We start from the raw sequence: 27,315 nt of genomic DNA on the forward strand, positions 1-27,315 counted from the left end.
TATTAACTTATTATTCATGTCAATTAACTTATGATCATAAGATATTAAAAATATATTTTTTTAAACTAATAAGAGAGGTGGATTTAGACATGTTAAATATTTTATTTTTAATTCAAATTCCATACAGTGTGATGGCAAGATTTGCTTTAAGTTTAACATTAAAAGCGTTGTTTCAAAGTTTTGGAAATCTGTTAAAAAATTTTTCTAGGAGTAGTTAGTTAGTTTCAACATCAATAGGTTTCTAATGTTAACTAGACAAGTCCAATTCACTCCGATTGCATTATTGCATGCCATGGACCATGATCATACCAACTTTACCTGTAGCTTGTTGGTAGGTGTGTCCGTAGATGTATTTGAGGGTTTGTTGTCTTAAGTATAGTTTTAATGCCACCCTTATCTATTTTCCCCCTCCTGTTAAAAAATAATGTATTATTGATAATTATTTAGTTCAAAAAGTTTTCAACTACTGACAAACACTCGATAATTTTTATAAAAGTACATTTGAAGTTTATAGGTTTCAGATATCATAAAATGATTGTTCATGTTAGGAACTTTAAATACCTTTATAAAAACAAGTGTATTTTTAATGGTTCATTTTAATAAAGTTGAATCACTTTGTTTTTTTTAATATTAAAAAATATGGGCAAGAGTAGGTACCTCTCTGCTGTACGGTAGATAATCACTAAGTATTTCATATTTTGTTTTTTGATATTGCTAACAGGTAAAGTAATTTATTTAAATATTAGTAATGAAGTAGCTTAAATTAATTTTTACCAAAACTATTGCATTTAAAAATATAATTTTGTGTATAAAATGTATTAATATATTATACATAAAAGTTTCATGTCTCCACGAATAATGATTTGAACTTTGACAAATATTGTTGTTGTTTATTATGCCTAATAGGACCTTGCTCGTTAGGTTAGCATATTATGTGTTGGATGCATATTTGCTAGAAAAACTTCAGACCTTACTCAAATATTTTGAGGATATTTATGTGGAAAGATTAAATTAAAATGAATATGGACAAAGTATATTTTCACTATAAATTTAGAGTTTAAATTAATGAGTTTTAAATGGTAACAATATAGGTACACATAACAAATAATCATTCAGAGGTTGCCAACCAAAGAATATATGTTGAAATGGAAATGGTCTATTCTACATTATATTCATTCATAACGTGCTTAAATGCTTAAAAAAGATTCAAGTTGAAAGGGATACATATTATTTATTTAAATTTAATTCAGTAAGTAGTTTCCTTATAAAGTTAAAAATACAGTGGAACCTCAATAACTCGAATTGGTTGGAGGGGGGGGGGGTGAAAAAAATTCGAGTTATCGAAAATTCGACTCACAGAAAATTTATAAAATATATATTGTTATGCAGGGGCCAAGGCATTCCTTCGTGTTATTCGATTTATAGAGATTCGAGTTATCGAGGTTTCACTGTATATTAATATTAAAAAGATTAATAAAAAATGTTCAAGAATCATGTTATGTTCGAGATATTTTGTTACATAATTGACAGGTGGCACAGAATATTTTGTTATAATAATAATGTTTTTATAGATTTTCAATAAATTAAAATGATTTATGCTAAAATAACTACTCCGAAATGGCCTCACTATAGAATGTCCTAGACCCTAATTCCCTTATAGTTAAAAAAAAAACGCGTGGAGAAAAATACTTGGCACTGTTTTATATTTTTGCTGAATAACAATATGTATCCTATTTTTGGAGGGATAAAATGTTCTCGCCCTTTATAGGTGCTAACTGGTAGCTGGTTACCTAAGTTACTATGCTTAATGCATACCTATAAACATAATAATATATATAAACTATAAATCGATAATATTAAATTGTAGACGCGTGTTGTGATAAAAAATAAAATCATACGATTTATTTGTATTATTTATTTGTTCAAATTGCAGGTGCCATTGCAAAATTGCTCGCAGAGTAAAAAAAAACTTACGAAATGTATAAAATAAACAAGGTTTGCTAATAAAAAATGTCCGTTTAGTCTATGTATCCCGCGACCCGCAAGTATTTGAATTGCACATTATTCACACATTTGACGGACCTACCATAGATGCACTGTGACAATAAATTTGTGAGTTTTAAATATACTTAAACACAAGATCGATCAATATATACGTATACCTACGTTTTATTATTAACGCTTATAATTGTATAAGCGTAGGCGCAAATAGATGAATTATTATTTTATTTTTTGGGGGGACTTAAGTCTCTTATTGTGTTAATTAAAAAAAAAAATTTGAGGTGTATCTCCTTTACCACCTTTCCACAAATATCACAACTTAAGTTATCCACGTAGAAATACAAAATATTATTTAATGCTTACATAATTTACATTCAACATTAACTATTGGCGGATTTCGCGTTATGAGCAACGAGGTAACCGTCCGCGGTCGGCAAGAGTAATCAGCCGCTCCGACTTCTCTCGCCGACCGCGGACGGTTACCTCGTTGCTCATAACGCGAAATCGCCAATACGATATAAATATCTTTACATCTATTGAGGAAACAGAGTAAATTTCACAGCTGACAAATACATATACATATAATAATATGTCTGTAGTAAAGTATTACATTTTTTGGTTATAATATTATTCACTCAAAATATTTTCCACGGAAAGCTTAACAGTTCTTGTTGCGTGCGTTTATATCATCCAATAGTTATCAGAAAATATAATTCTGTACTATTAAAACAAATTCTATAAAAAAAATGTTCAACTATAATTTCATATTGGGATACATTTTTAAAATTGTAGAAAAAATTATATTTGATATTGGTTTTCACTTAAATAACAATTTGATTTAGGGGAATTTAACAATATAGTTTTATTGGGGGTTTAAGTCGCATCAAGTCTTTCTATATTTGATTACGGGTATAGGAGTATTAATGAATGTTTTAATAATAATAATCACAAGTCACAATAAATAATATTATACTATATATATTATAATGTCCAAACCGTATATTATTATTATTATTAAATTATTAAATCGGGAAAACTATTTGCATATAAGGTCGTATACTATTTTGTATATATATATATATATATATATATATATATATATATATATATATATATATGTATTCTATGAGTATATAGGTGTACATATTTTGTTTTTGAAGTCTGATAAATTAAACATAATATTATAATATATAGGTAACACACGATTTTATTACTTGATCTTATCAAAATAATATACCATCGCAATAATAATTATTAAAAAAAAAAAATATTAAATAATAGTAATAATAATAATAATATGATAAATTGTTATAATCATCATCATTATACGTATGTAACATAGTATAGGGAAATTACAAAATATAATGAGACGAGGGAAAATTTGTTTTTAATTTTTCTGTGGAGGGATTTTTAAGTCTAATCGATATGTCTGACGACAATAATGAGAATATTATATGTGTCCGAATCAAGAAAACAGAATCGTTTCAATCTCTCGATCGGTTCCGTCTTCACATGTTGCTGTCGTTGCTAGGAAGATTATTTTTGCGCTCATTGTACATCTGCACCTGTAACAGATTGATGTGCGTGTTCGTAATTTTTTTGGCAAACTGTCGAAGAGGACGCCACGCCAGCGCGTGTCATCTCCGACTGTTAAACCTGTACAAAATGTGGTAATTATTATATTTGTGTCCAGTGGTTCAAATTTCGTGTAGTGACCTTTAATATTAGTATATTACTGTTAATTGACCAATTATCAAAAGCAACAAGAACATTATGTGTGGGTTCTCACGGATTTTTTACAATATTTTAATTGTTAAGCGAGTTATGTACAATTTTAAACAAATATTTTGCATACATATAATTCACTTAAAAATTAAAATACTCTAAAAATAAACAAACGAAAAGACACAGATACAGCGGCCTTAACTTTGAGGTCGATTATAAGTTAATTAGAAACTGTTGAATACGTATTCGCCTTGTTATCATTTTGTATAGGTACCTACGTTCGTTAGACAGAATTAGTTATAACTTATGAGGCACATGCTGGAGTAGCATCATCTTAAACGACCAGTAGCATTTGGCACGTTTCGTATGGTATAGGTATTAGTAGGTGAATTTTTACATACATAAAATGTAAAAATTAGAAAAAAATACTCGAATGAACCGATGTATGAGTGAAGATGATCGATAAAAATAGTGGTAGAAATATTTTCACGTCAAAGAAAACAATTTGATCGTACCAAGAATAATAGAAAAATAACTGCTTACAAAATATGTCAAACAATATATTATAATCTTCCCAAAAGCGTGTAAGACTTGAACTATCATCATAAACAAATGTTTATAAAAATATACTCACTATGAAAGTATATTCTTAGATTCGATAAAGGTAATTAATTCTGTTCTTGAATTATACTATGCGATTATAGTTAATTTTGTTTTTTAAACTTATACCCAAATAATGTATGAAAACTCACCATTTTTTGCCAAAATGGTGTGAAGTGCGGTGACGACGGCTTTATTTTAAAATACTTATTGATCGCGTCGTCGATCTGAGTCTCTTCTTCACTCGTTGGTAGCCAATCTCTAGCCGGTTGTTGCATGGGTATTTGAAAAGATCGTTTACCGTGAGCGCCGTAACAGGAATGGCCAAACATGGCACACCCACCTGTCGAATAAAATAACATAATGTAATAAAACTTAATGATGTGGCTATGATAGATATTATTTTATTTGTAATAGATTTTAGATAGACTTGACTATTTGGGTAATAATAGTGGTACCTTTATATTAATATATTAATACTATAAGCTTATAAGGTTCAAAGACTTATATGTGCAGGAAAAAGTTTCGGGGGATGTTTTTACTTTTTGAAATGTGAATATTATAAATTGTAAATTGTAAATTATTTTTTTTTCAATTAACATAACACATCTAGCATACGGTTTATTAAAACATATTTAATAATCCTTACTTATTATTATTTTTTTTTTTAATAGAACGACATATTCGCAGATATGTACCTATAATGAAAATAAAAATCCGAAACATCTCCTTACAAACGTGCCCGATATGGTACAACTAAGCTACGTATTGTACCGCTGCGAACTAATTTGCACTTAGTCTAGTAAGTATAGTGATAATAAGATGTCCGGAATAAAGTTTAAAATTAATTATTGTAAAACTGATCAAATAGGACCCGTAATAGCCGCTGCCCACGTTGAATCAATAAACGATCGTTGCAGATGTTTAATACCTACAAAAATTGGTTTACGTTTCAGATACATAATAATATAATGTCACGATATGTGTTCATTGTCGCAAATTGCAACTTACGACGTCAAATTTCAACCATTGCGGTAATATTGTAATACCTACACTCAGACACTCGTGCGCACTAAGTACATACGGCGACATTGTACGATTTTATTATATTATTATAAAGTACGTACCTATATAATTATATATAATTACCAGATCACAATATGACAAAACAAGTAACAACATCAATAACTTAATGACGTTTAATGCGCTTATGCGTTTGGGTAAGTTTGTACTGTATTGTATACGCTTTTATATAGATCGACGGAGATCATGTTATTATAATTATTACATTATTACAATTCAATCTACATTATACGAGTATATACCTTGTACAGATTGTTATAAATATTTAATAATATTATTATACCGCCGATACGCGTGCATAAATTACGTTTTGTTAATTAATATCGAGATTTTGAATTGCCACGAGACGTCGTCGATATTTTGAACGATTATACTTAATTAATTACAAACTTAAATTATTGTGTATTTGGGTATAAAACAACATTGAGATATGTATATTGTATAATATTCGACAACGATACCTGTTGCACGCATATAATGTACTGTCAATTATACACTATACTCGTACGTCTGCCTTTTTTTTTATGGGGCACTTTCACTTCGGGGCATAATTTTTTCCTATGGCGCACTTAAAAATTAGTCTTAATATGTATTATGACAACAAAATACGAATTTTGATTATTGCAATAAATAGGTAAGTATATAGTATACACTATACAGTCTTATTTTTGAATTTATCTGTTATAAAATTAATTAACATTATTATAACATCAATACGAAGTTGTTAATTAACTAATTAATATAAAATTATTATAACAGTGTTAATGTTTTGTTATTGTGGAAAACAGAAAATTTTACAATAGCAACCGTTTCCGGATCCAAATAATAATAACTATTTAAAAACGCGTATTCGTGTAAATGAATATGAGTTTTTAAATTTATGCTGCACAAATAGTTAGGGTGAGCTATGATGGTGTGTCCTAAGTATTTTTAACCGGGCACATGTTTCCAACTTTCTTCTTTCCGGTATACGTACCCTATACCTTTACATTCTACAAATTGCTTTTTATAGCTAATATTGAATTGAGTCCCGCAAATACTTTTGGGTTATTGAGGCTGACATTGAATTGAGTCCCGCAAATACTTTTGGGTTATCGGAGTTGAGTCCGACCAATATTGTTGGATTGTTCGAGTTGAGTCCCTTCAGCCTATTATCGTTACTCAGGAGAGTACACCACGTGGAGGTTGACAGAGTAGTCTCCAAAAATGTGCGTGATTGCTTACATTATTTTTAATAATAATAATAACTTAAAAACTTAATAACTAAACATAAAGCCCAGTTATGTTAAAGTAAATGTTTCACGGGTCTTAAGCAAATAAATCAGACGGGCCTAATTGGCTAGTAAAAAAGGTGATAACTACAAATTAAAAAGAAATGTGTTAAAATCGTGTCGAACACATTTTTAAATTATAGTTGAATGCTAAAATATGTATATATTATACATAGGATTTGGTAAAATTTGAACTTAAGATAAAATTTTTTTAATTGGCCAAAGTTCAAGTTTTTTTTAAAATTATTGTAAGCCAAACTTATGGAAAATCTTGTATTAAAATTTCAACTCTTAGCTACATATTATAATATTATACAAAATTTTGGCGTTTTTTTTGAAAACTGTTGGGAAATTTTTACTCTTGACCTCTATAATGTAGGTACCAAGGATATTCACTTTGCCATCGGAAACCACCTCCGTTATTTGAAAATGAAGCATTATTTTGATAAGTTATGCTGTACATAGACACAAACACAAAACAAAACACATCACATCATTGTAAAATCAATACATTTATCACTTCGTTCAGAATCTAAAAAATTACGGGCCGAATTTTTTCGAGGGCCTTAAGCAATGCTTAATTTGCTTGTAGGTTAATCCGGCACTGATAACGCCTTTACACAATTAATATCAGTTTCTCCAACATTAGATTTATCATTTTCCGATTACGTTCTTGAAACATAATATATACTTCCTAATTCAAAATTTAATCCTATGTCATGAGCAGGAAATCCTGCCTATTTAATATCTAATTTATATTTAACAGAAGATTCGTTTGTGTAATAGAGACATAGAGTTAAATGTGAATGTTTATAGTCGATGCATCCACCTACATGAGCTATAGATAAATATTACATACATATTACAAGAATATGTATCAAGAAATAGTTGAAACATTATTTGCCTATACGGAAGTGTAGAATACATTTTATGATGTAAGTAATAGCAGACGCAGAAATAGCATGGATTCAATTCAATATCACCGCTACCTAGCTATCCATTGGTAATAGTAATTGTAATACTAACAACAATTTCAAAATATTCGAGTAATGTGAACTAAAATCTACCGTTTAGTTATTTCTAATAATAATAATAATAAAAAAAATATTATATACGACGACGAATACCAACTCGAGTCACTTTATATACATACTTATATCTTTAGTCTATCTGGCTTATGATTGGGCCTCCGCGCGCAACAATTTTTTATGGTAGTACAATCATATATTTTTTAAATGTATACATAGAGATGCGAAACAATCAATTTCATAGTAAATATATTAGTATGCTGTTAGTGACTAACTTAATTATTTTTATGTTGTTAAAATCCAACTAATTTTTCAGAATCCAATCAAAAATTGAGTTATATATTGATTCTAATTGAAAATATAGCGAGAAGTTCGTTTTTATGTAAAAATCTACCTATTTATATTTATTGATAAATTATAAAGTTAAAACATGGAATTGGTAATATTAAATTATATTTATATATCTATCTATAAATTATACATAGGTACTTCTAATAGAAGATGAATTGTTTTTTTTCACATTTCATAAAAATACAAAATTATTATTTAAAATTATCAAAAATATAATGTTACTGTAGTTATTGATCTAAAATTAATACATTTTGACATTCCCTACTTTTATAGACATCGATTATTATATAATCGTAGCAACAGCCAATATGCCATTGGTGCTCAGATTTTTTTTTCATTTTTCTCAATTTCAATTATTCAAAGAGCTATAATATAATGTATAAAACATAATACGAGTCAATAATTAGCATATTACTTATTTAGAATTATATTTATACCAGAGAACTCAAATTTTCTGTTGTTCTTCTTTTGGTAATTTTACCCTATATGGATAAGCAGTTTGGGGCTACCATTGATACGTATGTTTAATATAAAAAATAAATTATAAAAACGTGATAGATATGAATATTATTATTCAATAATAAAGTTATTTCAAATCTAAGTTTTGGAATTTTTAAGTTCTTGAGAATTTTAAGATTATAGTAATACTTAAAGAGTGCTTTTATAGGAGATACAAACTTCTATTTTTTAAATGACAACTTTTTTTTTATTTGTATAAAAATATTTTTTTTTAAATTTATGTGCTGTAGTTATACCTTATTCAAAAATTGAACGAGTAGTTTTTCTGTTATTAAAATGCTTATACTAAGTAAACTTAGTATACCTTTTATATACCTAGTCCTTAAAGATGGTTTACAAAAATATAAAGCTTATAAAGTCGTAATATTTGATAGTATATTAATTGTAATTGATTAGTTTTTTAACAAATCATAAATAAATATTGATTGATTAATATTAATCAATCAATTTTTTTAAAAAGCCATATCTTCCAAACCCATTAGTTATTATATCATGAACCTATATTATAATATTTTGTCCTTTGTACAAAAAGTTAAATATTATATTTGTTTAGTTATAACTCAAACAAACACGCTATTATTTTGATTTTGATATGTTCAGAAAATCTGATAAATAATTTACTGTTTAATAGGAGGTTTTCATTTGAAAAACAGAAGTTTATATAACCATTAACCATAGAACATATGGTACGTAACGAAAAATCTCAAGAAATCGAAAATATAGTCTTGGAGTAAGGTATATATATTTAAAAATTATAAAAATCAGAATTTTAATAAATTTATTATTAAATGAAAAATGTGGGTGAAAATTTTTCGACGAGTCACTCTGTATAATATGCAGTCATGGCATTGATTCGATATTGTTGCATTTGGCGAGACCTCGTCGTTTTTCAAGGGAGTGCGGGTGGTGGGTTGTTTTCTGTTGGGTTCAATCCCTTATTTCATTGTTAGCGACTATAGGTGTGGGTATATATATATATTATAAGCGTTTGTCACATGTGAAATACAAAAACACGCTTGCCCCGCGAGCATTTTAATCGGATCAACTGGTCTTGATATTATACACGTAAATATTTTATATAATATGTATATCGTGAGCCAAAAGCCAATGGAGCAGCAGAGGATGTGTGCAATGTGCGTATGTGTTTAGTGTATGTATACATATATATCTATATAATATCTCATTATACAGGCTTATGTCGAGAAAGGGCACGTGTTTTCTCAGCACCGAATAACATAACATCTATCGTTGTCGCCGTCACCGACGGTCGTGTCTATTATAATTATCATCACAATTCACTCATACACACATTATATATTTTAGGAACCTATACCTAACTCGTGGACTTTATCGGTTACGCCTTTGTATAATGTAGAATAGACTCGGTGTAACGCGACAATAATATTTTAATAACAATATAAATCTCCAATTTTGTACTTATTTTTTTTAAGCCCGATTATATATTTTATATATATTTATTATACATGATGATGAGGTAACGCAGGTACAAATACGCATGTAAGAAAAGTATGTTTTTAAAGAAATCATTTTTTCGGCGTTGCTGTAACCGCTACAACGCAGCTGATATAATAGAAATTATATACATAATGTATAAATAAGTTAGGTTCTCGGTACCTATATCCTGTAGGGTGATTATTTAAGAGGATGTCACTGCGCAATATTTGTTTTCTCTCTCAGATTCACGCATAACATAATAGATAACACTTTTATACCTAAAATCGTTTTTTTATGATTTTTGAGTAATCTTAGAGTAAAATCATCTATTACAAAAACTATAGAAAATAATATTTTTGATAGTATGACATATCGGTTTTATATTTTACTGTTATTTGATTTTGTATTCGACTTTCAAAATAATAAAAAAAATGTAATCTAAATGATGTATCAATATGTTATATCCTCAAAAATATTATTCTCAATCGTTTTTTTAACTTAACTATTCATTAAACAGTGAATAGGTACTTTTGCAGATTATTTTTAAATAATCCCTATTAACGTTTTTGAAAATAAATTTTTACTTGCTTAAAAGTTATTCATAAATAAAATTTTGGAAATTGTATTTTTATTTTTACTATCATTTTTAAGTTTTTAATTTTTTGGATGAAAAAATACATTTTTAATCTTTTTTTTCCAAATCAGTTTAGTTTTTTGAAAATGTTCATAACAATCATAACTCAGCCATAACTTATAACTTATAAGTATTATTTTGTTGAACGGAGTATTATCTAAACTTATTATAAATACTTAAAAATAATTAATGTTTTATTCGAAACTCAACTAAAAATTTATTAAAAAATAATTAAAATACACATTAACTTGTTTATCTTAAAAATACAACTACATAAATTGTAAAGTTTTTCTATTTTAAAAATGGATTGAATGAGATAATTTAGACTTAAGAGTTGTAGTAATAGTTTTTGACTACTGTTTCCTTTAGTGATTTAAACTTGTGTGTTTTAAATGAAAATCCTCTCACTTCATTTTTACACTAAATTATTCAGTGGACAATCTTTTTTTATAAAATGTCAATGTAAAAAAATAAAATTAAAATTAAACGAATAATTAAAATGCATTATAAAAACTATCTACTAAATAATGTATAGTACAAAAGGGGGTTGACATAAACAATTAAGTGATTATGCACGAAATTATGGCGCAATATGTTTGATCATATAGATATAGATAATAAACTATGTTCCCAACTCTTGTATGCAGGCGATTAATATTATTTTTGTTGACTGAACATCAGACACCATTTATTTACCAAGATATTGATACAACCAATATCTTACTCCCAAAGATAAGTCGAAAATTCGTACAAAACGCATCATTGCCCAATGTCGAAATTGGTGTATACTCACTTTGGTGTATTAAAAATGGTATAGTTGATGATCGTTTTCCATAAATAGAAAAATCCAGAGACTCCCCAGAAAAATTTACTTTGTTTAATAGAGAATACCTAGTCAACTAAAAAGGTTTCTAAATATGTAAAAAAATTACTCATCTCAAAAATGTACATAAACACACAAGACAAAAATTACTAGGAATACTCAAAACACCTAATACCAAAATTAAATTAATACTACCATCTACGCAAAACAATAATAATTTAAGGTGTTTATAAATAATTTTCATAAATATACTTTTAGATAATAAAAACAATTTTTTCCTCACATTGATATTATTATTATTCTTACAACCGAGAAATATATTATATAAATATTATTATAACTTCGTTAAATGAATAAAAATAATAATGATTATTGAACGATAACATTTGTGGGTTTTCGCATCATACAGCCAATCAGCGCGCTGAAGACTTACTATACTACTTTTCTATTGGTTATTATTATTATTATTATTATTGGATGCGTTTTAACCTATCTTATATTTTAGTCTCAAGATTAATTTCGTCAGTCGTAGTTAGAATGCAGTGATCTATACTTCAAACCTCGCAGGACCGTTCAAAGCACCCAACCGTTGTCATGTCTCATATACGTCGACAATAATAATTGATTCGTCGTCGACTCTATGTATACATTCTGTGGTGGATAGTTGGATAGTTGACAATTGCTTAAATGTAGATACGTTTTAAACAATTATTTTAATATATTATAATATACTATACATATACGTCGAAATTCAAATTTTACAGGAGAGACACAAACCTTATTTTGTGTAACTACTAACTTATTATGTTCTCTTTTCGAAATAAACGAAATAAAGATAGTATAGGGATACGTAGATACTAAATATGTTTCGTTTTCACACCAGACAGTGTGTTTAGACACAAATAACTGAAAAAATAAATATCATTTCAACTAAAAAAAGGGTGGTCAAGTGGGTATAACGCTCTGTTGTAGAGTAGGTATCGAGTGGACCTCGGACATAGAGTATAGGTCACTACAATAAATCGTTATTTTAGGCGTGAATTTTTGATTTCGTAAAAATTTAAACTTTTAATTGGCCAACTCAACTTTTTTTAAAATTATTATAAGCTAAACTTATGGTTTTTATCTTTTATTAAATTTTCAATTGTTTGCTACTCATACAAATTTTTTTATACATTTTTAACTACAAAATAATTTGCAAATATTCATGATTTTGACGAATTTTTGTCAATATTTGAACTTCAAATGCTAATAAACAAAAATTGTCCATGTGTATTCTTATAATTTTTGAACCCCTATAAGACTAATTGATGAGGAAATTTGTATTAAATTTTCAAGTATTTAGATTCAACCAAAAATAAGTTATCGATATTGATAAAATAAAAAGCTAAACAAACACGAATATTTCAAATACCTAATAGCTTTAAAAAAGCGATATACTTTAAAAATTAAATAATTTTAATAAAATGTCAATCTAAATAACTGGTGAAATTTTGTATCTACGACTTATACTTTTTGAATGATAACAAATATTTAAAACCGTTTGAGGATAAATCGTTATTGTTACGCGATTTCGTAAAAATTAAAAATTTAAATGCTTATAACATTTTCTACAATGACGCTTCGAGTTTTGTTATTTGAAGGAGAACTATTATGGAAAACTTAGTGTTGACTATTTTAACCTTAGATATAAATAGAAACATTTTTATGATTTTTCAACTACAAAATTGCAAATTTTCGCGATTTTAACATATTTCGTAAATATTTTAACTTTAAAAGCTTATAAAACAAAATCGTGACAACGATTTTTCGATTTTAATTACAATAAGAAAACTTATAAGAAATCTTGTATGTAATTTTAAAGATTTTTTGGGCACCCAAAATTTTATTTTCGACACGTCAAAAAAAAAAAATACTCAGAAAAATTGAAAATTTCAGTTGTCTATAAATAGCTCAAAAATTTAATCGTGTATAGATGACGCTAATAAAAACATTTGGTGAAAAATTCGAGTACCTATTTACAGCGAATTGTTTTTCAGTAAAAAATTGATTTTGTTGAAAACTAGTTTTGCGTAAAAATTCAAGTTTTTCGTCACTTTTCTTTTGTTTTATTTTTCCGTTTTTTGATAACTACCGAAAAATTAAAAGTTCTTACTTTTAACCTCTATAATGCACCAAGGATATTCACTTTACTAAAATTGTAAAATCAATACATTCATCACTTCATAACCTACAATAAAATTAATTTAATGATATAAACGATGTATCGTCTTTACTAAGAAATGTTTTTCTTAAATATTGATGTATTAGTATCAGTAAAATTTTATCGAAATTTAACACAGCTATTACAGTAATCTACTGGAAACTTGCTAAACAGCATAGAGGCACTTTGTAATTGCCGACCTTTTTTGTCAATATAAGTTTATTTTTTAAAATGACTGAAAATGATTAAATGCGTATATTTAGTGTAATATGATTGTATATGACTGTATATTGTAAACAGAAAGATTATTTAAATCAGAAGTTTTTCAAGTAGGTATGTATTATAATAAAACTATTCATAAAATATTTTTAAATTTGTTAGAATAGTTTTTTTGTTTATTTTAAATTAAATCATATACAAAATATTATTCTAAACTACAAGTTTTGATTAATTTATTTCCTATAAGCTTATAGGATTATGTTTATTAACATGATGGGAATTATGATTATTAACTAGGTATACACACAAAAAAAAAAAATATATATATAATGTAGTAGGTAATTACCTACATACTTTATTAAGCTCAAACATTTTTAAGTTACACAAATATACTTAAAATATAATAGTATAGTAGATATCTACTAAAAAATATTATTTTGTATAAAAAATTATTAAGAATAATAGAAACAATAGAAAACATAAGAATTTTTTAAGTAGGTACTTTTTGTTTTATTACTAAACAATTTGTATTCAAAATGAACTGATATTAAAGTTTTTTGTTTACAATTTTAAGTTATTGTGATAGATATATAATGTATATTATGGCTGGGTTTGAGTTTGAGTTTTGTTCTGTTTACAATAAAATTGTGATGGTGCCTACATTCCTATCTCGAGGTTAAACAATAACGGAAAACAATTATTATTTATAATAAAGTTCAGTCATTGGAAATATTATAAGCTTGTTGAAATTAAAATCGATTTTGTCGCATAATTAATAACGTTTCGGATAACATATTATAAAACGGTAAAACGTCCCTGACGCATATTAATGCATGTATCCGGAATCCGGATCATTTGTTATTCGATTTAAATCGTAACCTTCCCCTAAGTTTAGCATAAATGTTTCTGTTCATTGTTTTTTCCCAATTACTTCTGATATTAATAATAATTATAATATTATGTTGTGCTGTGTTAGTTGTGCCATTCTGGTTCCTTAATTATTTAGTCACCAATAAACATTAGACAATTGAAAAGACATTGAATTATGGTTCCAATAATGACATTAATAATATAATTCTAATATTTTTTTCTCATCATTCATTTCTTTAACTGTGCGAATAAAATAAAATTTTGATATTCGATTTAATTATTTCAAAAGAAAAAAACACTGCAAGTATAGATAATAGATATAGATGAAAAATATAATCGATTTATAAATTGCATAATACAATTATAGTTTCGTAATTAATATTAATGTGAGTTAAGGATGTCATTGAAATTAACATAAATACATAATTAAGTATTTAAATGTTGAATAAATTTTATCATTAAGAATATTTTCCAATTCTTTTATTCATGATTAATCACGATTATTGGTCTCTACTCTTTTAATCTCTATGACAATTTTGATAATTTTTTAACCTACAAACATAATCTTTTGGTTAATAAGATAAGTATAGTAGGTATTACAATGAATAGAAAGAAAATATTATGTTATACCACCCATACAACAATTCAAGAACAACAAATTTAGTAAAAACTATTTGTAAATTCATTTTGACGATTCTTCGTTTCATTTGTATACAGAAATATTCTCTTATTTTCTAATTTCTTTACATATTAGTTTATTATAACCGATTAGTTTTAATTTTTAAAGTTGATTTTATTCTATGTTACCGATGATCGAACTTTCCGCGTGCCAAATGGGTAATTATAGGTGTTATAACTTAAATGATGTATTGGTATTTATTTTAGATGTAATTGAAGCTATTTAACAAATTAATAACTTCGCCTATACTATGTTATAAAGTATCCGATTGAATTCGTTATCTATTTGTTTATAATGTAGAGGATAAGAACCAAAGCCAGATTTTATTGTCTTTGAATTAAATGTAGTATGTGACATTGTATAAAATGAAATAGTGTTTCAAAGATATAGGTAGATAGCAAACCTTTAGTCCCATTTAACTTAACGTCATTATATAAATAAATGTTATTACTTACCCGCGTCTGTTTATACGGTTTTAAAATTTTGTTAATATTTAATATAGAATGTCTTATTTATTGTTGAAATTATAACAACGCCACAATTAAAAATATTCACGGTAAACTAACACTTAAATCAATATTATAGTAATGTGTTTCAAAATAAAGTAAAGTTTAAGTTTATTTTTAAATAAATTTTATTTAGTTTTATTAAAACAGCTACAAGTACATTAAAGTAATAAAAATAACAATTTAAAACCATATTCTTGTTTTTAAAATTAAATAATGGTGCATTACAATATCTACAGGCGTTAATTGATCGATAAATTAAACATTACGATTTACGAGTAAGCAATAAAAAGTGTCGTCGAGTATTTCCCTTGAAATTCGTAACTCGGGAAATATTTGAAATGTTCACTATACGTGAAAATATATTTATTATTATATAATAAAGACATGATTAATATTTCAATTCAGTAATTAAATTATTCATACTATTCATAGCAACAATAGTTTCTAATAGTTAGGACTTAAAAGCTTATAGACTGTAGTCTAAGTTATTAGACAAATTATTTTATTGAGATGTCCACGCGTATTAATACAAATGCACGACTGAAAAACTAAAAAATATTAGTAAACTATATATAATGATATTATATTACTTGCAATATTATTATAAAAAAAAATATTATATTTATTTATTTTTGTAGACATTCAATTTAGTTTAAAAATATTTTGTATAAACAAACTTTGAAATAAATCAAAGATTAAAGAACTTTCTTAGAAACTTTAAAGTTATTGGTTAGTATGATTATTATGTATATTTATAGGAAAATCACATAATATCAATATCATTGATGTTTATAATATTTAATATTATAAGTTTACCTATGTTATTGTTTTTTTTCATTTAAATCTAAAATAATATTTTCTTACCTTATTTGCTATACTAACATCTATAGAAAAATAATATTAAAATTATCATGTCAAATGATTTTTACATAAATGTAGGTATATATACTTTAGTTTATAAAAAAAATAAACTCTTTCGTGAATAGGTAGGTAATATATTTATATGCAATAAATAATTATTAATAATCTATATTTTACAAACGTCATGAGTTCTTATTATACGTATTTCCTTTTATATTTAGGTATATTTTTAATACTGGTACGTATTATATTTTATCATTTTTATTTATTACATAAAAATATGATTTGGTATTTGATGTTTGATGAATTTATTTTTATTTAAAACATATTAAGCCAATGAAAAAAACACTATTTGAAAATATAATATATATATATATTAGATTCAATGTAATTAATTTTAACTAGACTTCAATTCATATTTGAATGACGTACCATTGTTGATATTGATTTTTTAAATTAATACTCTAAAGTAATTTGTTAAAATTATTAAGATATTAGTGTACAGAAAATGACATTTTTATAATAAAATTGTTACATGTTACTACATTATAAGCTAACTATATTAATAAACAAAAAGAAAAGATTATTATTATACAGAGTGAATCATCGTGTATGACGAGAAATTTAAAATTACAAAACGTTAATAAACATTTTAATTTAACTTAACCAAGTGACAGTGTTATATAACTTAATATATTTAAAATATAATTTAATTAGAAAAAAAAACTTTATTATGAAAAATTAAATTCTTTTTAATTTCTTTTTTATATGATTAGTGAACATTAGTAAAACGGCGTTTATTAATTTAAGGCATGATGATTAAAAAACCAAAGCTAGGATGTCGTGGTTTCAATAATGTATATAATAAAAACAGACAACGATATTATTTATTAGACGTCCAAAGTCTAAACACATCACAGTAGGAGGGACAAAACGATTTGTTTATTTAAAAAACAAAACGTAATTAAATATGGTTTAAAAAGTGACTAGGTATGCACAAAAAATGAAACAACGCAATTTTAATTTATACAAATTAAGAACAACATTTAGATTTTAATTATTTTAATTTTGGGTCAATGAAAATACTTTATTATGTTTTCATTTATTGTCACTGTTAAAATGAAAAAAAATATTTAGCAAATTTAATATTTGATTATTATTTTATTTTTAATTTAATATTGGTTCACAACATAATAAAAATTTGGTAAATAGGTATATAAAGTATACTCATGTTATTATGTTTCATTTCTAATACTAAATCAATTTTTCAATGTTTACGAATATTATGAGAATGTGGAGTTTTAAATACATTATCTATTAAATTGCAGCACACATCAGTTAATAGAATATTTAATTGACACTTGAACTTACATTTTGACCATTTTGTTGGTAATAGATTATAGATTTATGTAAAGGAATGTTATGTGGAAGATAACACATTACAAAAGTGGTCATTGGATTTTAGAAGACTTTAAAATATGAATAAAAGAATGTTTTCAATTTTACAAACATTAATAAATTCAGTAGGTAGGTAGTTTAATTTAAAACCTAAAGAAACAAAAATATAAAAATACAATTTACATTTATTGCATGTCTGAGTAAATAAATAAAAAATGCTGTTATTATATTGGTAAATGTATCAAGTAATTATATAACATTTTCAAATAGGTACCTAATAAGCTAAAAATTGGAAAAATATTAATAGAATTTGAATTATTAGATGGTTGTGCATGATATCATATTTTAATAATGACGTGTTTTCATTAATTTGTTAAACAATTTTTTAGTATAAATAAATATTATTCCAAGAAGATCTCATGAAAATGTATACCTAGTTCAAATAGTTGCAGTCTTTTTGTTTCTAGATACACATTTCAGTATTTGGACGAATTGGTTTAACATTAACATAATAAGAAATATACGACGATTTTATTTTTTATATGTTATTCGTATTACAGAGAGAAAAAAAACCTGTTTTTTTTTTTTACTAAACCATGGCGAACAGAAATCACCAAGACCCAATACGTCAAAGAATAAAAGTTCAGGTAAAATCCTTGAAAATCCGTATAGATTCTTCCAGTCAGTCGATGTATACGCAATTCGTATTATGTACGACCGGAAATGTTTTCCCTGACAGCTTTACTAGTGTCTAACCGACAAGTTTACCCTGCTCGTATTGTACAGTAAAAATAAACTAATAAAACTGCTGTCGCTGTTGCATAACAGCGAATGACGTAAAAATGGAAAATTTTTTTGCAAAAAAAAAAAAAATAACGAATGAATTATAAGACATACAGAGGTGGTGCGCGCTGTAATAAAAATCGTCACGTGCTATATTTTCATCTCGCAAGCGATGAATTCCGATATTCACAAGTATCATAATTCATTTAAACGTTTATTTATGACGTCCGTTGAACTATTCACTAACGCAGGTTGAACTGGATCAAATAACGTTTTCATTATGCATGTAGAGCGTATAACTGAAGGTTCGATTGTACCTATAATATGTGTATTAAATATAAATTGTAAATATAGGATGATTCACCGACCATGATCACCCCCATTATTTTCCTTTAATAATGTATTTATTTAAATACTGATTTTTGACATTTTTAAATATTATACTAAAAAAATATTATATTATAGGTGGTACTCAAATTCTTGAAAAATTTTATTTGGATACAAAGCTCACGAACATTTTTTGATAAAAACTAACTCCCATGCGGGTTTTCACTTGAAAAACAGAAGTGTGTGTATCTACAGGAAACACTTGAGGTAATTTAAAAACTTTCAAAAATTTTAAAATATAATCATTAAGTATTTATTTAAAAACTCTAAAAATCAGATTTTGAATAACTGCATTACTGAAGAAAAAAAAGTATGTGAGAATGTTTACAAAACCATTATATGTATAGTGTATACGTCATATTATTTCACACATATATATATATATATATTAAATATAACACATTAAAATACTTTATATAAACCGATATGAAGTTCCATTTCTGGATGGATTCTTTCTTGAAATACTGATCAATTAACTCTACATAATTTATGCTTACTGTAAAAAACATATTTTCAGATTGCTATATATTCTAAGCTGTACCTACCTATCTAGTTTAAAGTCTTTTGGATTTACATATCAATTATTGTACATTATATATGCTTACTACAATCAGCGCGGTTTGTAATACCATATTTTACAAGTAAAATTCATTTCTAATTATTAAATAATTGCTTTTAACTGTAAATTATTTTCGACAATGATAGATTTAAATTTAAATTGAATACATATCAGACTCGTATACAGGCAGTTAAATTATTTGACATTGACTAGGATTATTTTAAATAAAGAAAACGTGAATTTTGAAGAATCTAATTCAAAATAAATATTATACTTCCTGAAACAACGATGAATTTTTGATACAATGTAAACAAACACTAAAAATATAGAAACTTAAAAATAATTATCTATTTATAGGTTTGGAGCAATTCGACCAAAAAAATAATATTGCAATTTATTGTGAAAACAATTATTATTTAAAATTTAAAATTTAAAATACGAAATGTGAAAATTGCATTGACAAATTATTGCAGTTATACTCATTTAAATATAGATGAAGAAATTGGAACCATAAAAATATAGGTACTTTCTTTAAAAGTATGATTATTTTTTTTTAAAACGTCACATAAAATATTTGTCATTATTTTAGATTCAGAACGGAGCGATTTTTTTCCTTGTCTTATTTTGCACTTATACTAAATACTTATAAATTATAACAGTTCGATTACTTTATTTATTTCAGATAATCAAACTAATATAGTTGGCAGTTTACTACAAGGTGAAGTATTTAATCATTCAAAGAGATTGATATCTTATTTTAATTAAAAATAATAGTTATTAAAAATTATTATTTTCTTCTTTTTATTACGACCGCTAAGACAATAATGATTTGTAAACTTATACATTTCTAAGAAGTATTGGTGTACTTTTTAATGTTAAAATTAAGTAAATTATTTGATTTATCATGCAATATAATTTTAATGAGATAATAATATAAATTGTAATTAATAAAATAATAAATTGTCTTATAATAGTACAGAAGTATAATATGACGTAAGCATACTTCACACTATTTATACCGATAATTAAAATATATGTGTTAAGTTTTTATAACAGTTAATTAGATCCTTCGATTGAGTGTATAGAAATGTTAGGCAAAAACTTAATTAATCTATCAGAGGAATAAAAACAAATTTTTTCACAACAGTAATCCTTAACTTTCAGATTGTTTAATTTTCATATATCATACTTAACTAAAACAACACTCGTAGGGTTAAATATATTTTAACTGTTAACATTTTTTTGCCCTTATACTTACAGCTGATAAAATTATAATACGGAAGTGGGTAATTTGTTGAATGATTAGTAAAACATTTTAAACAATATACTTTCGAATTTTGTTATTAGTGTGTTTATTATTCATTAATTATCTATTATTGAACACGCTATTTTCTATATTTTTGTTTTTGCAGGGTGCTATTGTATGTCTATATAAGTAAACAGAAAATCGTTATTTGATATATATGTATTTTGTACACTTATACAGCATTCTTAAATTTAGTTTGGCGAAAATATTAGATGTATGTACGGTTTGCATATTATATAAAATTACATTCAAGTAAAGAATAATATAAAATTTTTTAGAAAATAATAATGCAACCCAATATAAGTACCTAATTATAAAATAATATTTTTAATTTGGCTGAAAAATTTGAATACCAGCTACACCAAATACAGATAGGAAATAAAATAGAATATGATGTGATAATTAACATTTTATTAAAATATTTTTAACTAGTTGAGATAATAATAATGATAAATAATCAGATTTAGTTATTGATGAAAAAATATAACATATAGATATTAAATAACTATTAGCGATATCAAAATAATTCAAATGATATAGATCTGTAGGTATTCAGTTTAAATATATTGTACCTATATACATTTTGGTTTTGTTTTCTATTTTATAAGTTCTACTCAATTCTTAGTGTTGTGTACTTACCAAAAATTTATTTAATGTTCATGTCTTTTCATGTACTCGTATTATTATAATATAAAAGCTTTATAAAATAAATAATTTTTAAAACTATTTAAATTAGATCAATATTAAAACATACATAGATAATGCGTGATTGGTACTTAATTACATTTATTCGCTGTGCATATAAAAATATTTTAAAATAGAATAGCAATAAGTCATCATTTTAGAGCTTTTGCATAAAGCAAAATGACAATGATATTACATGTCAAAGAGAATAATGAATCCAGTTATTATTGATCTTAATTTTTCTTTGAATTTTTATATTATTATATTATTATTTTTAATATTCATCAGTTTTCAAACGTAGATATATTTTTTTATTTATTTCTATTCAACATAAGTCATAAATACATGATTTTAAATACTTTACATTATCGATAGTTGTATTTATACATTTTCAAAGAATACATAATATAATAAGTTATTGACATAATATTTTAAAATGTATAATGTATATAGGTAGTGATGAAATTATTACGATAACGCGTGACATTGGTAGTTTTGAAAGATTGAAAGGATAAAAATTTAAGTTATCTTATTGAATAGTTGAAATCATATATACTCATTATATTATGTGTCTGTCGTCTTTCACAAATGTACAATTTTTCGTCGATTCAAAAAATTTAGATATAACTAATAAAGTTTTAGTTTCTTCTCAACTCCAAACAGTAAACTGTTAGTATCTAAATTCTTTCATTCTTTCTAAAAATGATTTTTGTACATTCACAAAGTAACTAGAAACAAATAATCTATATTTATTTTACTTGTTTTAAATGAAATGTTCAAATAGAAACACCATAAAAATTAATAAGATAATTTCTGAACGGAACTAATACGTAATACATGTCACCAATTGCGTTAGGTTCAATTTTATAAAGTGTCACAAGGATTTCATACTATTATTTAATGTAATTTTAATGTGAAATTGTCAAATCACTAAATATTATTAAATTCGGGAATAAATTGAAAATTTTAATCATTATTTTGAACGAATAATTTATTGTTATTTTTCATTTTTGAGTGGTAGTATTTTATAAACAAGTCATCTATAAGACATAACATTATGAAATGCATACTGCTTAGAAGTAAAAAGTGTAAATATAAATTTTATTATTTGTTCTTGAAATAAATAGAATTATGATACTAAAAATAATGACGTTTTATTTTTTATAATAGGTAAATGGGTATAAAATATATAGTATATTATAACATATTTTATGTAGTATTTAATCTTTTTTTTCGATAAACAAAGTAAACGGTATTTTGAATTTTTCGTTTAATTATATTACTAAGTTATTCCTGAATTTTATTTTTGTGCTAAAAGATTATTTATTTTTAGCTAAGTAGTAAGTATCGGTAAATTATTAATTATTATATTAAAAATAAATAAATAAGTTACACTTTAAACTTATATTGTTTTCAATCATACAGTAGGTAAGATATTAAAATACTCGTAATTAATAATAATTTTAAAATATGTTTAATTTTCGTAACTAGTTGTTTTAGAGTGTATTATCAATTTATAATATATAATTGTTTTAAATTATCTAAAGTTATTTTAAAAATAAAACTGTGATTGATGGTTATGAACTTATAAAAAATGTATTGTTTTTAATGTGGATAGTTAGAATAAAATATAAAAGTGAAAAACATAACCACAGACTTTAGACACATAGAATATAAACCATCATAGACATCACCATAACTAAAACACAATTTAAAAAAAAACCTTTGTTTTGAATACCTATTTACTTATATTAACTTTTGTCATAAAACATTTTAGATACATAAATAGACTAAGCATATAATAATTATTAGGTAGGTACCCATGGTATTTGGCATTAGATATAAAAATTATACATAAATGCATAAACATTTCAAATTATAAATACATAATACATTTTTAAGAAATATTAATATTGATCGAGGTCAATGAATTTTGTTGGAACATTTGTCTGTTATTATTATTTTTATATAATGAGCATAATTATTTATTTATAAATTTATAATTATTATTGCACGGCGACATATACAGGCAATATTAGTGCACATATGTACTATATTATATTGTATTATATTATTATATTAACATTATATTATTTTGATATGTTATTTAAAATTCACAAATTATAATAATATATATACTATTTCATTGTTAATTCTAGAATAAACGAATGTATAATAATTATTAATATATAGGAAAAATGTTTAATTTTTATTAATATTAAGTATAAACCATAAATTATTTTGGAAAATTAAAAAAATAAAGATATTAATAAGTAAATATATATGTCGTGTAACACTAATTACTAAATTATAAAATAAAAGTAATCGTCAAATCTACGTAATTTATTTTAGATATTTAAAAATATAAGTTTTGCTAAACAAATATGAATGAACACATACTAGTTATTATTTTAATATAAGTGTATAGTTCATAGCATATTACTATGATATAGTATTTTTTGCTTTTAATTCAATTATAAATATTTTTAAAAAATTTTCATTATTTTAAATAAATGGATTATATTTGTTGAATATATATTCTTAATATTTCACATATCAATAAAATTGCTTTAATTTTAGGTATGCCTTTGTCACGTGATAATTATTTTGCGTTAAATTACATTTATTTTATAAATATTTTGTTTTAACTTTAAAAAAAGTTCTTAATTTATTTTAATGTTTCAATATTTATAAATTACATATGTATCTATATATATAATTAATTATATGAAAACATGTTTTAAAAATTATAATAAAAAATTTCGATTTGTTATTTTATATAAAATCAAAAAAGATTTTCATTCCATAAAAGATGGATGTGGTAAGCGGTTGACAATATACCATTTAGTTTTCAAATGCGTTGATTGATGGTCAAAATAAATAATTTGTCCATTGAAAATAATATAAGATTTTTTTATATATATGTATTCGTATTTATGATTTATTAAATATAGAAAAACATTGGACAAGATTACGAGAATGTACTAATCTAATGTAAAACATTCTATTAAAAAAAAAAAAAAAAAAAAAACAATAAAGAATAAAATATTAAAATTAATATTACGATTATTGATAAGTATTGATTAAATAAAAATGTCTATAATGATTAAAGAAATACAATGCGTTTAATTACTATTTTAATATTATGTTTATATAATAATAACACTTTTATTGTTTAATACTTTGATATGTAACTGGTTAGTAAGAATAATTCTAATTTTTGATAAAAGTTATAAATATTTTAAATACCTATTAATAATTAAATAATTAATCATAAATAATCACTTACGTTTAGCTGCTCCATTATCCACTGTAAATATGACTACAATCGCTAGTAAAACCATACAAAAATAGCACGTTGTTGCGATTGATGGTCTCAAAGGCATGGTTATACTATACATAAGCACAAACACTGATAGTCAATCGTCAAAATGAGCTTTTGCCCCGAAAGTGACCCGCAACATCGTAAACGCAGGTCTTTTATACCTTCCGCCCTTGTTTGCGCACACCCTGTTTGTGTGTGCGTGTAGGCGATCCTCGCTCTCGTACACTGAAACCTTTTCTCGGCGAATAGCGGTGAGTCTTTTTTTTTTTTTTACAGAATTCAATTATAAGTTATGATTTCATTAGGAATATGAATATAATATAACTAATTGTGTTATAGATTAACACATATACCTATAATAGTTAAATTGAAAAATCCAATATTGCTATATTTAATTCAACATAGAATTTTATCTAAAAAGTTATTTACTCATTGACTACATAATCGGTTCAATTAATTAAATTATTTGTTTTTAGAAATTAAAAAAACAAACTGGATAATTTGTTTTTAAAACTAATACTGTTGTATAATACGAGTATACTAAAATAAGCATTAATAATCATTAACCATAGGCGTTTAATACTTATTTGAACAATAATTTTTCGGATTAATATTTATTGACTATTACAATTTTTGATTCTTATATGTACCTATATAGTTTTAAAGATCGTATAGTATATAGTATATTGCCTATATAGTATTTTACCTTAGGTATATCTAATCAAATATACCATCATAAATCTTAAAATACTTAGTTATTTATTTAATGGACACATTTACGTATAGGAATTGCGTTTTGTTGTTCTTTATTATGTACGTTGTATAAATGAAAATTCACTAGGGATAACAGAACTATAATGACAAGAGCATAATATTGTTTGTATTTTTGCGACTCGAAACACATTAAATTCTAATTATTCGTCACTTAGAAGTTGTGATGTATATTAATTATAATTATTACTTGTTTTAGAGTTTCTAGTTATTTACATTTACCTAAGTGTTGTGACTAGACTTCCGTTTTATGTTTTGTTTAGAATGTTGTATAGCTATAATTTTATAGTAAATGCACTTAGTCGATAGTACAATCTATATTGTTATAATTAAAAGTTTAAAATATTGTTATAATCGTTTTCATATTAAAAATTTACTTTCAGGTATTATAAAAATGCCAAAAATAAAATGAAGGTACAATGTATAGTCATAGTATCACGGAAATAAGTCTTATTTTATAATATTTTACAAATACAAAATAAATTAATTTTATTATTTTTAGTGTTGATAAAATTTATTTTTTTTATTCTTATAAATGCATAATTAATGCTGCTCTTTATTCAATTTATTTTACATTTGTGAAAAGTGAATAATAGGTTACCGAAAGGTGTAAAAATAGCGTTACGGGAACTTAAAGAAAATCAAAACATGACCTAAGAATAAAGAAGTATCCTTCAAATCGATAGATAGGGCGAAGTACTTTAAAATTCTTCATACCATTTATTTAGAGATACTTACGAATATTATGTGATATAAAAAAAAAAATGACGACTCATTTTATTCAGAATCAAAATATATGCTTTAACCTAGATGGTGATTATGTATCAAAGCATAATAATGAATGAGAAAGATAAAAATATGAACATGCTATTATTAATATTGAATTTAATCACTGAAATGACCAAAAAATATAAGCTATAGAAAACTAACTAATCATTGTGTTTAATTAGACAGTACAACATTCATTAATAGAGTATTTATTAATTACTTCATTGATTAAAATGTTTCTTCGAAAAATATATTTTAAATATTAGATGATATTATATTACTTCTGTGAATGAGGTTTTAATTTTAAAACTATAGATGCATATTTTTTATTTGTAATGAGTTTTCCTGTTTTGATTTTTATTAATGATATTATTTTTTCACATCAATGTAATTTTATATTCGAGAATTTTCATTTAAATTTTATCATTAAGTTATGAATTCCAGGTAAATATATTATATTGTTTATAAAAAAATATAATATACGAGTATTGGTATGTATAAAA

The 27,315-nt window shown here is 24.7% G+C and overlaps 1 protein-coding gene and 2 long non-coding RNA genes across 7 annotated transcripts; 2 read left to right on the forward strand and 1 right to left on the reverse strand.

The window, feature by feature from the left end:
- On the forward strand, positions 1–5,786 carry LOC126550264 (uncharacterized). 3 transcript variants are annotated; one of them, XR_007604310.1, is made up of 5 exons: positions 1–1,031; positions 1,092–1,249; positions 1,934–2,112; positions 5,001–5,128; positions 5,198–5,786. It is a non-coding gene; the product is annotated as an uncharacterized LOC126550264 (long non-coding RNA). The 3 variants fall into 3 exon arrangements; XR_007604311.1 differs by having other exon boundaries at positions 1–1,249; positions 5,198–5,419; positions 5,479–5,784; XR_007604309.1 differs by having other exon boundaries at positions 1–1,249; positions 5,198–5,783.
- LOC114132657 (uncharacterized) lies at positions 3,191–25,413 on the reverse strand. Its single transcript, XM_027998168.2, has 3 exons — positions 25,238–25,413; positions 4,479–4,669; positions 3,191–3,566 (listed from the first exon to the last, which is right to left on the reverse strand). The coding sequence occupies exons 1-3, from the start codon at positions 25,347–25,349 to the stop codon at positions 3,510–3,512; spliced, it is 360 nt and encodes a 119-aa protein (XP_027853969.1). The 5' UTR covers positions 25,350–25,413; the 3' UTR covers positions 3,191–3,509.
- On the forward strand, positions 9,215–21,470 carry LOC126550265 (uncharacterized). Of its 3 annotated transcripts, none has more exons than XR_007604312.1 (7): positions 9,215–9,313; positions 11,996–12,179; positions 18,790–19,317; positions 19,478–19,606; positions 19,917–20,040; positions 20,316–20,480; positions 20,641–21,470. It is a non-coding gene; the product is annotated as an uncharacterized LOC126550265 (long non-coding RNA). The 3 variants fall into 3 exon arrangements; XR_007604314.1 differs by having other exon boundaries at positions 18,790–18,876; XR_007604313.1 differs by lacking the exon at positions 18,790–19,317.
- Positions 25,414–27,315: the final 1,902 nt, after the last annotated feature.

Source organism: Aphis gossypii, chromosome 2 (genome assembly GCF_020184175.1).
Source record: "Aphis gossypii isolate Hap1 chromosome 2, ASM2018417v2, whole genome shotgun sequence".
NCBI classification, from domain to species: Eukaryota; Metazoa; Arthropoda; class Insecta; order Hemiptera; family Aphididae; genus Aphis; species Aphis gossypii.